General features: G+C 40.9%; 1 protein-coding gene across 1 annotated transcript in view; it reads right to left on the bottom strand.

Annotated features, from left to right (window-relative positions):
- tcirg1b (T cell immune regulator 1, ATPase H+ transporting V0 subunit a3b) overlaps positions 1–14,858 on the bottom strand; it is a 57,761-nt gene that overhangs the window by 19,800 nt on the left and 23,103 nt on the right. The window contains exons 7-10 of the mRNA XM_028812280.2: positions 13,018–13,100; positions 8,047–8,140; positions 7,755–7,967; positions 3,571–3,721 (exon numbers count right to left, since the gene is read on the bottom strand). Coding sequence (XP_028668113.1) covers positions 3,571–3,721; positions 7,755–7,967; positions 8,047–8,140; positions 13,018–13,100 — 541 coding nt within the window. The remainder of the gene's footprint in view (positions 1–3,570; positions 3,722–7,754; positions 7,968–8,046; positions 8,141–13,017; positions 13,101–14,858) is intronic.

Below are 14,858 nucleotides of genomic sequence, written 5' to 3'. Positions count from 1 at the left end.
TATTATTGATCAGATCCTGCCAGGTTTTGAAGAAGTTCTGCACAGATCCTCTAAGTGAGAATTTGATTTTTTCCTATTTCAAATAATATAAAACATCAGTTACCCACTGACTTAGAGGAGAGTTAGGATTCTTCCAGTTTAGCAAAATAAGTCTGCGTGCTAACAGTGTAGTGAAGGCCATCACAGTTTGTTTGTCCTTCTCCACTTTAAGCCCCTCTGTGAGCCCACCACACACAGCTGTTAGTGCATTAGGAGGGATTGTGACACCAAGGCTGTCTGAAAGGCACTTCAAATTTTTGTCCAGAATGATGTTAATTTGGTGAAGGCCCAGAACATGTGACCCAGTGAGGCTGGAGCTCGATTGCAGCGTTCGCAGGTTGGATCTCGCCCTGGAACATTGTGGACAATTTCAAGCGAGACAGATGTGCTTGATAAATAATTTTGAGTTGAATAATTGTATGCTTTGCACATATGGAGCTCGAGTGAATTCTCTGCATTGCTACCTTCCACTACTTTTCTGAGATTTCGAGTGAGAGATCCTTTTCCTGCTGTCCTCTTGGATCTTTGAAAGGGAGGGACTGTAAAATAATTTTATATATTGCAGAAATGCTGTCCGAGTCCTCAAAACTGAGCAATATTTTTTCCAGCATACAGGAAGGTGCGAGATGAGGAAAATCGGGCAGGTTCTGTTTAACAAAGTTCCTAATTTGAAAATAGTGAAAGAAATGTGTTGCTGGAAAGTTAAATTTGGAATGTAATTGTTCATAGGATGCAAAGATATTGTTTATGTACAGATCTCTAAGTAATTTAATCCCAAATGTTTTCCAGATATTAAAAACTGCATGTTTGCAAGGGTTGAAAAAGGTGTTTCTCATGCAGAGGCGCAGCAGATAAAAGCTTCTCCATCTTAAAATGCTTCCTACACTGGTTCCATATTCTGAGTGAGTGAAGCACATTTGGGTTGTTAGTGTATCGGTGATAACTTGCACTTATTGGGGCACAAAGCAGGGAATATAGAGAAGTACTGCAGGACTTTATTTCTATTGTGCCCCAAGCCTGTGTCTGTTCATCTATTTGTGTCCAGGTTTTTATAGTTTGTATGTTTTACTGCCCAGTAATAAAACTGATAGTTAGGTAGAGCCATGCCACCTTCTGCAGCTCCAGCTACTTTTGTTAAAATTTGTATCCTGTGTTGTTAATGTAGAAACTTGACCTGTGAGCTAAGGGGCAGGACACTCTCTCCAGGGGGAAGGCAAAGCCGTGCATGTTGAAGGAGTGATGTGCGATGAAGAGCGTGTCAGGTCAAAGTGTCTGACTTGGACTCAGCAAAGGAAACAATGTGGCTGGAGCGGTGAGAAGGCTCACGATCCGTATATACACATATACAGTGCATCCAGAAAGTATTCACAGCGCATCACTTTTTCCACATTTTCTTATGTTACAGCCTTATTCCAAAATGGATTAAATTCATTTTATTCCTCAGAATTCTTCACACAACACCCCATTAATGATAACGTGAAAAAAGTTTACTTGAGATTTTTGCAAATTTTCTAAAAATAAAAAAAATTGAGAAAGCACATGTACATAAGTATTCACAGCCTTTGCCATGAAGCTCGAAATTGAGCTCAGGTGCCTCCTGTTTCCCTGATCATCCTTGAGATGTTTCTGCAGCTTCATTGTAGTCCACCTGTGGTAAATTCAGTTGACTGGACATGATTTGGAAAGGCACACACCTGTCTATAGAAGGTCCACAGTTGACAGTTCATGTCAGAGCACAAACCAAGCATGAAGTCAAAGGAATTGTCTGTAGACCTCAGAGACAGGATTGTCTCGAGGCACAAATCTGGGGAAGGTTACAGAAAAATTTCTCCTGCTTTGAAGGTCCCAATGAGCACAGTGGCCTCCATCATCCGTAAGTGGAAGAAGTTCAAAACCACCAGGACTCTTCATAGAGCTGGCCGGCCATCTAAACTGAGCAATCGGGGGAGAAGGGCCTTAGTCAGGGAGGTGACCAAGAACCCCGATGGTCACTCTGTCAGAGCTCCAGAGGTCCTCTGTGGAGACAGGAGAACCTTCCAGAAGGACAACCATCTCTGCAGCAATCCACCAATCAGGCCTGTATGGTAGAGTGGCCAGACGGAAGCCACTCCTTAGTAAAAGGCACATGGCAGCCCGCCTGGAGTTTGCCAAAAGGCACCTGAAGGACTCTCAGACCATGAGAAAGAAAATTCTCTGGTCTGATGAGACAAAGATTGAACTCTTTGGTGTGAATGCCAGGCGTCACATTTGGGAGAAACCTGGCACCATCCCTACAGTGAAGCATGGTGGTGGAAGCATCATGCTGTGGGGATGTTTTTCAGTGGCAGGGACTGGGAGACTAGTCAGGATAAAGGGAAAGATGACTGCAGCAATGTACAGAGACATTCTGGATGAAAACCTGCTCCAGAGCACTCTTGACCTCAGACTGGGGCAACGGTTCATCTTTCAGCAGGACAACGACCCTAAGCACACAGCCAAGATATCAAAGGAGTGGCTTCAGGACAACTCTGTGAATGTTCTTGAGTGGCCCAGCCAGAGCCCAGACTTGAATCCGATTGAACATCTCTGGAGAGATCTTAAAATGGCTGTGCACCGACGCTTCCCATCCAACCTGATGGAGCTTGAGAGGTGCTGCAAAGAGGAATGGGCCAAACTGGCCAAGGATAGGTGTGCCAAGCTTGTGGCATCATATTCAAAAAGACTTGAGGCTGTAATTACTGCCAAAGGGGCATCGACAAAGTATTGAGCAAAGGCTGTGAATACTTATGTACATGGGATTTCTCAATTTTTTTATTTTTAATAAATTTGCAAAAACCTCAAACTTTTTCACGTTGTCATTATGGGGTGTTGTGTGTAGAATTCTGAGGAAAAAAATGAATTTAATCCATTTTGGAATAAGGCTGTAACATAACAAAATGTGGAAAAAGTGATGCGCTGTGAATACTTTCTGGATGCACTGTACATACACATACATGTTGATATATACTACCACATATTTTCCAATATTGCGTGTCTTAAAATCCATGTACAATATGTTTATTCCTTTATTCCTTATTTTGCACACTAGAGATATTTTGGAATTACTTCAGTTGATTAAGATGGTCCTTATGAAAAGAAACATCACAGGAGAGCTACCCACTGTCAACCTATGAAATTGGGCCAACAGAAGTACCTAAACTGGATTAAGTCTGAAAAGAACAGCCACATAGATTACAACATTATATACACCGTTACCATGATTATTTTGACTTATATCGTGATATAATTTTTCCGCCATACCGCCCACCCCTAGTCACACTGGCAGATGACATGAACTGATAACCAAATTGACCAACCCTAGGTCAAGATGTCCATTCTGTAAATGAGCAACACCATTAAGAAACTGGCCAGAATATGTAGGACTCTCCACATAGTCTCGTTTGTAACTAAAGTGTGAGCGTAGATTTAATCAGCTTTGTGGTACCCCTTCATTAAACTCCTTTTCAATTACTTAGAGAAAAATGCCTTCTCCTCCCTATGCATAGAACCCACCTGGATTAACTTCTTGATAGCTGGCCACACCATAGGCATCAACAATGCTCTGAAAGCCAGATGTAAACTTGTTGGTCCGGAAGAGCGTTGGAGGGGTGTCATTGGCTGGAATGCGGTTGAAGAAGGACTCCACATCGGTGCCACTTTTTCTCTGCAAAAACCGACATTGAAGGGAAATTAACATACACTGACAAGACTCTCTCCTCTCAATAATGGTGGGGCGTATCACTGTGAATAAGCAGCTTAGTGTTCATTAAGCAGTCAGGGGTCCAATTTCTATTTTTTATAACTATATTTTTTTTTTTTTTTTAAAGCCAACAACGTCACCCTTTAAAAGCACCAGGAACATGCAATCTCTTTTGCGGTCACAAACACAGAAGACGTGTTTTCTTATGTAAAATATTTTGCCACAGTAAGTTTTTAGGTTTTTACTTTTCTGGTGGTGCCCCATGTGCCAGTGAGGGTGAAATATTTTTTTTAATTTATACGTAGAATACACTTAACTCTGGAACACAATTTCATGTGGCAACTGCATATAAGCCATGTTTGTGAACAACTAACTGACTTGAAAAATACCAAACTTTAATGGGCACAAGTTGGGCCATTTTGTTGCAGATTTACAAGCTGCAGTACAACCCTGTTACAATGCTGAACTGGTAGTTGAACAACCATTAAATAAATAAATAAGCTTTAAAATCAAGGCAGGGGTCTTCAATTACTGCTCTGGAGGGCCACAGTGGCTGGAAGTTTCTGCGTCAAACCAGTTTTCTAATTTGAAGCGAGTACTTGCTGATAAGAAGGCCTGGCATTCACTTGTAAATTATATGGCCTGTTAGTACTTTCATCATTCCACATTGTAAATTGTCCTTTTCTGAGAATATTACCCATAATTTTTTGTCAACCTGAACGGATTTGTACTTCTAAGCCATTCTGCTTACCCTCTCATTAATTTCAAACTTTTAATTAACACAGGAACTTCATGATGCACATGCGGTACACAGAGTTAACACTAGATTTTTGTCTTGTAAATGTGTCGATCAGCACAAGCAGCCTGCTATCCCATCTCCACAACTGCCGCAGCTCAACTCAGGCAAAACGTTTTTCAGCCTATTTATCTGGGTGTGAGGTGCCTGGAGTTTTAGAGAGTAAACAATATATTGTTATTTGGAACACATCCATTTCATGTGTGTTCCGCGTCTACAACAGTCAGTGTAAATGTAGGACGACAGGAAATGCGAGGCAAAAAATGTTGAACACATAAGTAAAACAGAAACTTTTTTCATGTTGTAGTACTAATGACAACATTTTGACATGAAGTGTGTAATGTGTCAAGACTAAAGTGCAAATATCAAACTTTCACTAAAGGTACACGTATAACAAAACAAGTGCGCTTTTATTCAAGAATATAACCGAAGAAAAAGAAATCGGGTTGGGGTACAACGCTGACATGACCACTTGGGTGGTGCAGCAGTAAGAACTGCCGACTCCTAATCAAGAGATTGCGGGTTCAATTCCAGGCGCTTCCCAAAATTACCGTTTTGAGTAGTGAGCTGCTCTTCTTGTTACTATTATACAATAAAAACACACATTTGATTTGAGTCTGTAACAGCCGACGTATATTTATGGTACTTGTAAACAATGTTCCCTCTAAGGAGTAGCATATAGTGAGCAAAAAACATTGTTTATGAGCGACATTTTGTTTAAGCCAAAAATTTATGAGCACCAACTCCGACGGTCGGAGTGAGCAATCGTGCGATAAGTACGAGCGACGCCATCGGAATGAGCGATCGTGCGGGAAGTATGAGCGACGCTCTAAATTCGTGTGAGCGATTGCTCACGCGCTTAGCTTTGAGGGAACATTGCTTGTAAAGGTTAGCAATTTTTTTTTTCATAGTCATATTCACGTTCCCCCCCAATCTGACACTGCTGTTTTCAAATGAAGACGTGCTATAACAGAGGTGACCTCAGATGAGGATGAGGGTTCTACATCAGAGAAAGAGAACAGAAGCCCTCCCTGCAAGAAACGTCCAGTCACACATAAGAACAACGCACCTGCACCAGGCGTAAAGGCGAAAGATGGCACCGTTTGGAAGCAACACACAGGTTTTTCGTAGACTTCAGGGATTCTAGTGTTAAACAGATCCAATTTGGTAGAAGAACTGATAGATCCTTATTCTTCCACCTCATATTATTAACTAGTGGCTTATTAAGAAAATAGGAAATTAATAAAACCAAAATTCAGCTAAGGTATTTAAAACTGTCAAACAATTAAGGGTTAAGTTGACCAGCATTTAGCCCAAAAAACACACTGGTTTAGAATTAAATAAATTGGTTCCTACTAAGAAGCTGGATGAAACTAAAATTTGAAGGGCCACGACTGAAGATCTCTGCACTAAGACCGAACCCTCTGGGCTGCTTTGTCTAACCGTGTGAAAACGGAATCTGAGAACACCTAACTAAAACTACATTTTATTTATTCATCCATCCATCCATTTTCCAACCCGCTGAATCCGAACACAGGGTCACGGGGGTCTGATGGAGCCAATTCCAGCCAACACAGGGCACAAGGCAGGAACCAATCCCGGGCAGGGTGCCAACCCACCGCAGGACACACACAAACACACCCACACACCAAGCACACACTAGAGCCAATTTAGAATCGCCAATCCACCTAACCAGCATGTCTTTGGACAGTGGGAGGAAACCGGAGCGCCCGGAGGAAACCCACGCAGACACGGGGACAACATGCAAACTCCACACAGGGAGGACCCGGGGAGCGAACCTCAGGTCTCCCAACTGTGAGGCAGCAGCGCTACCCACTGCGCCACCGTGCCACCCTTTTATTTATTCATAGGCGCCTTTTTAAACACTCAAGGACACCGAACAATAGATAAAACACACATCATACAAAACTTAAAATCAGAGCAATTGTAATCAAAGAGAAAAAGCAGTCTTAAACAAATGAGTTTTAAGTTTAGATTTGAAAAGTGAAAATGATTCTCAATATTTCTAAGCTCAGATGGCAGTGAGTTCCAGAGCTGGGGAGCAGAGCAACTGAATGCTCTGCACCCCTCCATAGTGCAGCGATTCTCAAACTGTGGGGCGCACCGAAGTAACAAAAAAGGGGGCGCGAATGTTGCCATATGTGGAGTAATTTCGCTATTTGTAGGGAAATTTTAAACTTGTAGCGGTGTATCGGCAGCAAAAAATATAGGAATAAATTTTATTAGGATTTCAAAAAAAACGTTACGGGGGCACGATTAAAACTGTTATGAAAACTCGGGTCGCAAATACTTAAAGGTTGAGAAACGCTGCCATAGTGGTAAGACAGACGAAGGGGACAGTCAAGTGGATGGAGGAAGAAGATCTAAAGGTACGGGAGGGTACAACAACATGGAGGAGGTCAGACAGATATGGAGGGGCGAGGCTGTGGAGAGCCTTAAAAGTTAACAGAAGAATTTTGAATTGAATGCGGAACTTAACCAGAAGCCAGTGAAGCTGCTGCAATATGGGAGTGACATGGTGAATAGAAGGGGGTTCTAGTAATGATATGGGCGGGCAGCTGAATTCTGGATCAGTTGAAGCTTATAAAGAGATTTGTGAGAAAGACCAAAGAAAAGGGAATTGCAATAATCCAGACGAGAAGTGACAAGGCAATGATGTGGGGAGTGAGGGAGGGAAGAATACGATTAACGTTACGTAGTTGGAAATATGCAGACCGGGAGATGTTATTGATGTGGGACCGAAAAGATAAAGTACTGTCAAGGATGACACCTGTGGGGAAGGGGAGACAGAGGAATTATCAATAACAAATGAAAAGCGATCAGTTTTGGATAATGTTGATTTTGTACCAATGAGGAGAACCTCAGTTTTGTCACTTTGTTATTTAATTTAAGAAAATTTGAAGAAAACCAGGATTTGATTTCTGCTATGCAGTCAGTAAGTGAGGAGGGTGGACAGGAAACCGTAGGTTTGCTAGTGAGACAGAGCTGGGGGTCATCAGCATAACAGTGGAAGCTAATGTTATATTTACGAAAACCAGGTGGACTGCCAATAATTTCTGCATTTGTGCTGTAAAGAGTCAGTTGATTTCTATTCGATATAAAAATTGTTATGTACTTTTGTTTTAATATAACACTTTTCATAAAAAAGGCACTGCTGATAAAGCATTAACTAATACTTACTGATCCGTCACTCAGGGCCTGTCTAAGCAGAGGCAAGTCCTGGACCGGACACCAAACCTCAGCAATCAAACATTTCTCTGTCACATCGAAGCTGCACATGTTGAGCACCAGATAGATGGCTTTGCTCTTCTTGATCTGAACAATCCAAGTAGGCAGGTTCTCTACAGCTTTCAGCAAAACTTGGTGAAGAAATGTTTCGGTTTGTGTCAAAATCTGCAAGAGACAGCTCAGCGTCAGAAACCCGAGAAGGAATAGCCCACTTCCAAGCAGCTAAGGAGAGATGAACACTGACCAACTGGATTTCTTGAATCCGTGTCTCTAGTCCTTGGATAATCTCCTTTCTCTCGCTTTGGCTATCTGGATAGACGTAGACATGGGTGTGATAACTGGTGAAAAATACAAAAAGAAGTGCAATAATTGATGGTGTACTCCTTTACTGAACGTGTTTAAAAGAAGAAGAAAAAAAAAACAACATCTCATTGAAAGCTGTAAATTTTTGCAGGAAATTACTGCATGCTAATGTGTACAAAACGTGCAAAATCATAATCCCTGTAGAAGGAAACTGTTGAAGCAGTCTTGCTCAAAAATCAACAGGCTTTTAGCATTTTACAGTGGTAGTAGCTGTGCCAAATTTCATTCGGAATGAGAGCTTTGTGTTCATAAAGTGTTGTGTTCAGGGGTGCCTTCACTGTGTAACACTGTTAAACTCAAAAATCACAATTTTGACTCTGTCAGAATAATTGACTAATACGTACACACAGTCATTACTAATACATATGGACATATACGGAGATTTATCACTGTGAAGTGATTCTGGGTAAATAGGAGCTTCTTAACCAGCAGAAGACGTTACGATCACAGCTGGAGGTCATGCTAGATCCCATAGGTCAGTGTTTCTGAAACATTTTTGATGTCGCCACCAACTTTTCCACATGTTTGTGTCTTTGCAGACCTTTGGTGGTGGTGGTGGTGGTATGTATCCCCCTTGGTAAATAGAAGATGATCATTAGACCTGGAGTAGTGGGGTTGTCCCCCTCCAACCCCTTTAATGAATCTAAGAGTGGGAGGAAGAGGATGGCGGGGCTGATTGCTCCCCCTTTGGTGAACTGAATGAAAGTGTCAGAGCTGGGAATGGAAATACAGTAATCCCTCGCTACTTCGCGGTTCACTTTTCGCGGATTCACGACTTCGTGGATTTTACATGTAAGCATATCTAAATATATAACACGGAATTTTTGCTGCTTCGCGGGTTTCTGCGGACAATGAGTCTTTTTACTTCTGGTACTTGCTTCCTCAGTTGGTTTGCCCAGTTGATTTCATACAAGAGATGCTATTGGCGGATGGCTGAGAAGCTACCCAATCAGAGCATGCAGTTAAGTTCCTGTGTGCTGCTGATTGGCTCGGCGACGGAGTGTTGCATTAACCAGGAAGTCTCATCTCACTCATTCAGCATTAACGTGCTCCTGCTACTGCTTCAGGGGCCGTGTCCAAGCACCAACAGAAGATGCAAATGATTGCAGAAAAGGTAAAAGTTTTGGATATGTCGAAGGAAGGGAACAGCTACACCGCTGCAGGACACCATTACAGCATCAATGAGTCCACGATTCTTTTTATTTAAAAAGGAGGAAAAGCATATAAGATCTACGGCCGCAGTGTCCTTTAACCAGGGCGCAAAACGAGTTGCAAGTGGACGTGATAAGGCAGTAGTCTGGATGGAATCTGCTTTAGGAATCTTTGCAACAAGGTCGACGACGTCACGACCGCCTACAAGCTGCTACGTGTACTTCGCTATACAGTAAGTGTAAACTTATCTACCGATTTCATATTGCTTAGCAGTTGTCCCTGTTATTAATAGAGTAAAGGGTGGGTTGTAAACAATACAGGGAGGGTTTAAAAACGTCCAAATACACGTTAAATAATTAAATAAATATGGTGTCCCTACTTCGCGGAAATTCAGTTATCGCAGTCGGCCTTGGAACCTATCTCCCGCGATAAGTGAGGGATTACTGTATATCACGCAGAAACGTGGATCACTTAGCCATCCCACTGCGATACACTACCATTATAAAGAACTAGCTGTGTAAGGCTGTGATAAGAATATAAGTTTAATGTCACTGAACTCTGTACAAAAATTATTTTATAAATCCACTCCATGTACAGGCCAGGCCAAAGTTAGCACACAGGGGCTCTCAGCATTTAGAACTGCTAGGCAAGCATTTGAAGAGAGAAGGTACAACTACAAAAATGGGCCTTGTACTAATTCTGTATGTTAGAGATCAAATGGAATCCTCTCCTTCCCTTGTTTGGAACCAAATTAAGGGCCTGCACGTGGTGAAGACAGTATAAAAAGACCTGGACAGCAGCCAAACACTTTGAAGCCGACAGACGGATGGGTGATAATGTCATCCGTCCTGAAAAGCCTTCCAGCGCAGCGACGAAAAATGGCAGACTGTATAGATCAAGATCCCACCTTGGTATTGTCTTGCTATAGGCTTTCCTCGTCTGTTATGCCGCATAAATCGTCATTAAAGAAAGCGAAGATATTTTCTCTTATGTGATTTTTACTGCCGTATCACTATGGGAGAGGTATTGCCTTTTAATATCATATCTATATAGTTTTCAGTTACTTAAAACGCCGCAATTACAAAAGTACTTATTCCAACTAGGGAGGTATCGCCCCCTAAAAGGAACAAAGGCCGTGCTGTAAAAGGCCCGGGCTCCTAGAAACTATTGATATCGTCAGAAAGAAAATTGAAATGCAGAGTCAGCGGTTTTGTTTTACGGACGTGCTCGCCCCCCTTGTCTACCAGCAGGCAAGAAAGTTTGTCTCCGACTCATTAAGTTGGGGCCACCTTGCCAGCTCTTTGAGCTTCACTGCTGTAGCCTTGCCCTTCTGGGCCACTTCGCACTTCCGGGCTTGACAGACTGACACACACACACACACACTTCCACACATAAATGTTTATATGTAAGATAGGAACACACGACACACCGATGGCAGCCCACAACCTGAGGAAAACTGCCATAGGTGATCGTAGAAGACCTACTGCAACATCTGAAGGTCACCAAACCACTGTGGGGCGATGTGTTGTAGTCTCACAAGCATTCTGGGGAAGACAACCAATCTGGCATTCTCCAGTACATGTCTGTAGTGAGGCTAAAGTGAAAAAAAATCTCTGGTGCTGTTGGTTGGGTGGGGTCTCTACATATGTGACCCCAGAAGTGCTTAAAGACAAGAGTACCTGGAAGGTGCAACACAGACTATCTGCAGACCTCCAGAACTTCACTCTGTTGAGGAGGTTGTCTCTTTGCATTTTACCTCAGTGATGTTACACTATGGTTAAGCTTAGGATTGTGGGAAGTTTATCTGACTCAAATAATGACAACTGTCAAGTAAACCAAGTGACATAAACCTGCTGTCCAAAAGTTTGTTCAGAGTACCTCCTCGATCGTGGAGCTATGGAGGTCTACAGTTAGATCCTGCTCAGAAGGTGGTTGGGGCACGATATTAAAGGGCCTTGCTTCCTTTGCTCAGAGAGAGCTTAGAGTTGGGAGGCAGCTGGCAACAAGACCTCAGCTGGTCAGAGGGAGGAAGGTGAGCAGAGGAAACATGTAAAAGAGTAGCCAGGGGTTGTGTGATAGTTCCGTATTTAGTGAGTGGTATCATCTGTTGTTGCATTCTGCCTTGTTGAGAGTTGTGACGGCACTGCGTCTGCACTTGGTGTGGAGCGCCATGCAAGAATGAAGTATTTAGTACTGTTTTAATGTATTTTCTGAGGTGGCCATGATAGATTGGCCATCTAGCTCTGTGAAGAGGATCACTTGTGTTCTGTTTTGTGTGTTGTATTTACTCCATGCTTTGATACCCATTGCACACTGAACCTACCTGGAAGGGGGTCTCTCTCTCTGAATTGTCCTCCCCAAGAATTCTTACATTGTTTTTATCTCCCCCGATGATTTTTTTTTGGGGGGGGGGGGGCTTTTACGTCTTGTTAGGGGTTCAAGGCTGGGGTGTTGTCAAAAAGCAGGGCCTGTTAAATGTGACCGAGGCATTCCTCGTGTGATTTAGAAGTATAAAAGAAATAATTTGTTGTTGTTGTACTACTGCTTCGTTAGGCCACGGGGGTGCAGATGTGTTTATTATTTTCTGTTGTACTTTGATGTTCCCCTATATCACATATTTATGTTTTGTTATTAAAGTCATAGATTTTTGTTTCTTTTTTGTTTGGAGTTGTTTTTTCCCCACTTTTTATTGAACTCCAGTAAAGAAATAGGTTATCAAAAACTGAAAAATAACTGAATTTTCAGAGTTATGCAAAAAGGACTTTTTTTTTTTAGAGAACAAGTAATGAATTAACAACAGCTTTTCTGTACCAATGGAAATTAATGAAGCCTTAAAGGTTAATGCAAACAATTCCTACAGGCCCAAATTACACTTCAGTGACTGTAGCAACACAGTTTGTTAACACTGCTTTATGCAGACAGAGAGTTTGTAGTAATAAATAAAACTTGGGACACCTGCAGAAACTGTTTGCATCAACTTTCAAGGCTTAATTTACTCCGGAGTAAGTTTAACTCCTTTGCAATTACAAAAGTAACTAAAACTAATATACTGTATATATAAAAAAATACTTTTTAAAAACCACACTTATATTAAGGTAAAAAGTGTACTAAAAAGTAAAAAATAAAGTCTCTCATACAGCACTCGTAAAAAAATAAAAGTGTGGGCGCTTTCAAAAAACACTTCTTAAAACCTTGGCAAAAGTATATAAAAAAATAAAAGTATATATCATTTTCAACTTTTTAGTCTTGGGTTTGCTTTAGTTCTATCAGTTACTAGCACCATCTATTGGTGAAATCTTGAACTATTCTTCATATGAAAATTTCATTTCTTAATGTGGATTAATTGATCAATTAGTGAAACCGATTATTGATTCATGTATTGTCATCGGAAATGAGTTAAGCGTGCAAAATTTCAAGTCATTTGGACAATAGGAAGTGGGTTAAATATTGATAACAAGATTTGTACCAGACAACAAACAGGTGAAGTTAATAGAAGCGTGGTGATAATAATAAAAAAATACTGAAAAGTTACGATTTTGTTTAGCTTCCAGAAAAAAAGGCCCCTTGACTAGCATCAGTGTCATAATCTGGTCCCTACTCAGCACTAATCCAACAGCATTAATGCAGAGTATAAAAGCGCTATTAACATGGGAATAGGACACCTGACCTAAAAGTCACCATAGGACTCTGATTCACTCACCAATCACAGATCTTCTTCACTTTCTGACCAATCTGGCCACCCCAATAAGATATAAGAAATGCAACCCAATTCACCATCTCTCCCTAAATCAGGTAAATAAATAGAAAAAAAAAAAGACAAAGAAAAACAGATTTTAATGCAAGAACTGTTAATTTGCAGAAAGTACTAATACTTTCACCTCCACTCTGTTCACTTTTGCATCTTTCTATTTTAGTAGAACACAGATTATAGTTCACACTATTTCTCCACATTTTAGAAATGAATCATATTGCAAAATGTAACACAGTAGGCTGTGATGGTGGGTATGTGGCATATAAATAATCCATATGAAAAATGTAATGTTCAGACTCACAAGAATTAACTAAGCAGTTTACAATTAAACGCTGACTGTGTAGCTAAGATAGAATATTAGAAACGTAACACGGACTAACCTGAGGTCACCTGAGTAAACAGCCAGTAATCAGGACACCCAGACCTTTAGCCTTCATTTAAATGGAATCTCCTTAAACCGTTTAAAATGGGATTTGGAGTCCAGAGTTTAACACACTCTTGAGTATAATTTTAAAGGGCTGCTATAGGTTGATTTTAAATTCTGTATATTTACTGACTTAAACCAGTAACAAGATATATAAAATACACCGTCTGTCTGTCTGCTTTTAACAGATTTAGATCAGATTTTTTTTTCTGTAATTTGGTTGCATATTCCAGTTGATTTTGCGACTTCTCTCAATGCACTAAATATCACAGTTCGCCTGCAGTACTGATTGATTTGCACGACTCCGAGAGAAAGGGGTTGTGGGCTGAGGGAGGGGGGCGGTGGGTGGGGCCCTCCTCACTTACGCACCAACCTCCATTCGAATTGGTCTCCCTCTCGCCATGTTTGGAGAGTACCTTACCTTCGCTTAGCTAGTTATATCAGTTTGTTCAGCAGACATCATCATCTAAAGATTGTTAAGGAGTAACATTTGATGTTTTTGAGAGAGAGATCAGGGCTACGTGTGTTTTAGAGGGGAGCTGCCCACTGGCAGAGATATCACAGCCATGAGCTGAACACGATTAGATACAGTGCCAACATTTGACGTTAGAGCGTACCTACCTTCTGTTTGGCCAGAATTACATTTTTTTTTATTGATTTTTAAAGTTTGTCCTGTTACACTACTACATGGGTGGAGCCACGGGGGATAGTTAGTATAAATATAAATAAATATATATATATATTTATAAATATATATACAGTAAGACCCCACTTAACGCTGCTCTGTTTACCGCTGTTTCAGTATTATGCGTTTTTTTTTTTTTTAATGTAATTTTTCATTGATTCACTTTGTCGTCACATAAAAGTGCGGTTTTCAGCGAAAATGTCAGTTTTCATGCAATCGCACGACTTGATTCGATACACGCATGCAGTCTCATGGCATGTTTCATATCAGTGCAGTACAGTACATTATGTATGCCTGCTACATCACTGTTCATTTATGATTTGTCATCAACGTTATTGTGTAAAGATATAAACATACCATTTTATTTTACTGTAATAAATAACAATTATCCCTTTCTAGTTTTAAAAAGAGTGGTTGCAAAGAAAAAGAAAGTGACAAGAAAAAATAATTTCACTGGAAACTAAAATGCAGGTGTGCTCAGACGATTAGATGCTGGTAAATACCAAATTGACAGCGGCACTGCATTAAATTTGCCAACTTCAACAATACGGACAATTTTAAACAAATAAAGAGAAAATCGTAACATCAGTAACTATAACCACAACGACTTCTGCAACAAAAATTACCCATTCCAGAAGCAATGTGACTGGATTGATGATGAAGTCAAACGCAATATGCCAT

The sequence above is a fragment of the Erpetoichthys calabaricus genome, chromosome 10 (genome assembly GCF_900747795.2).
Source record: "Erpetoichthys calabaricus chromosome 10, fErpCal1.3, whole genome shotgun sequence".
Classification (NCBI taxonomy): Eukaryota; Metazoa; Chordata; class Cladistia; order Polypteriformes; family Polypteridae; genus Erpetoichthys; species Erpetoichthys calabaricus.
Note: the sequence above shows the minus strand (reverse complement) of the source record. Positions and strands in the feature narration are given on the sequence as shown.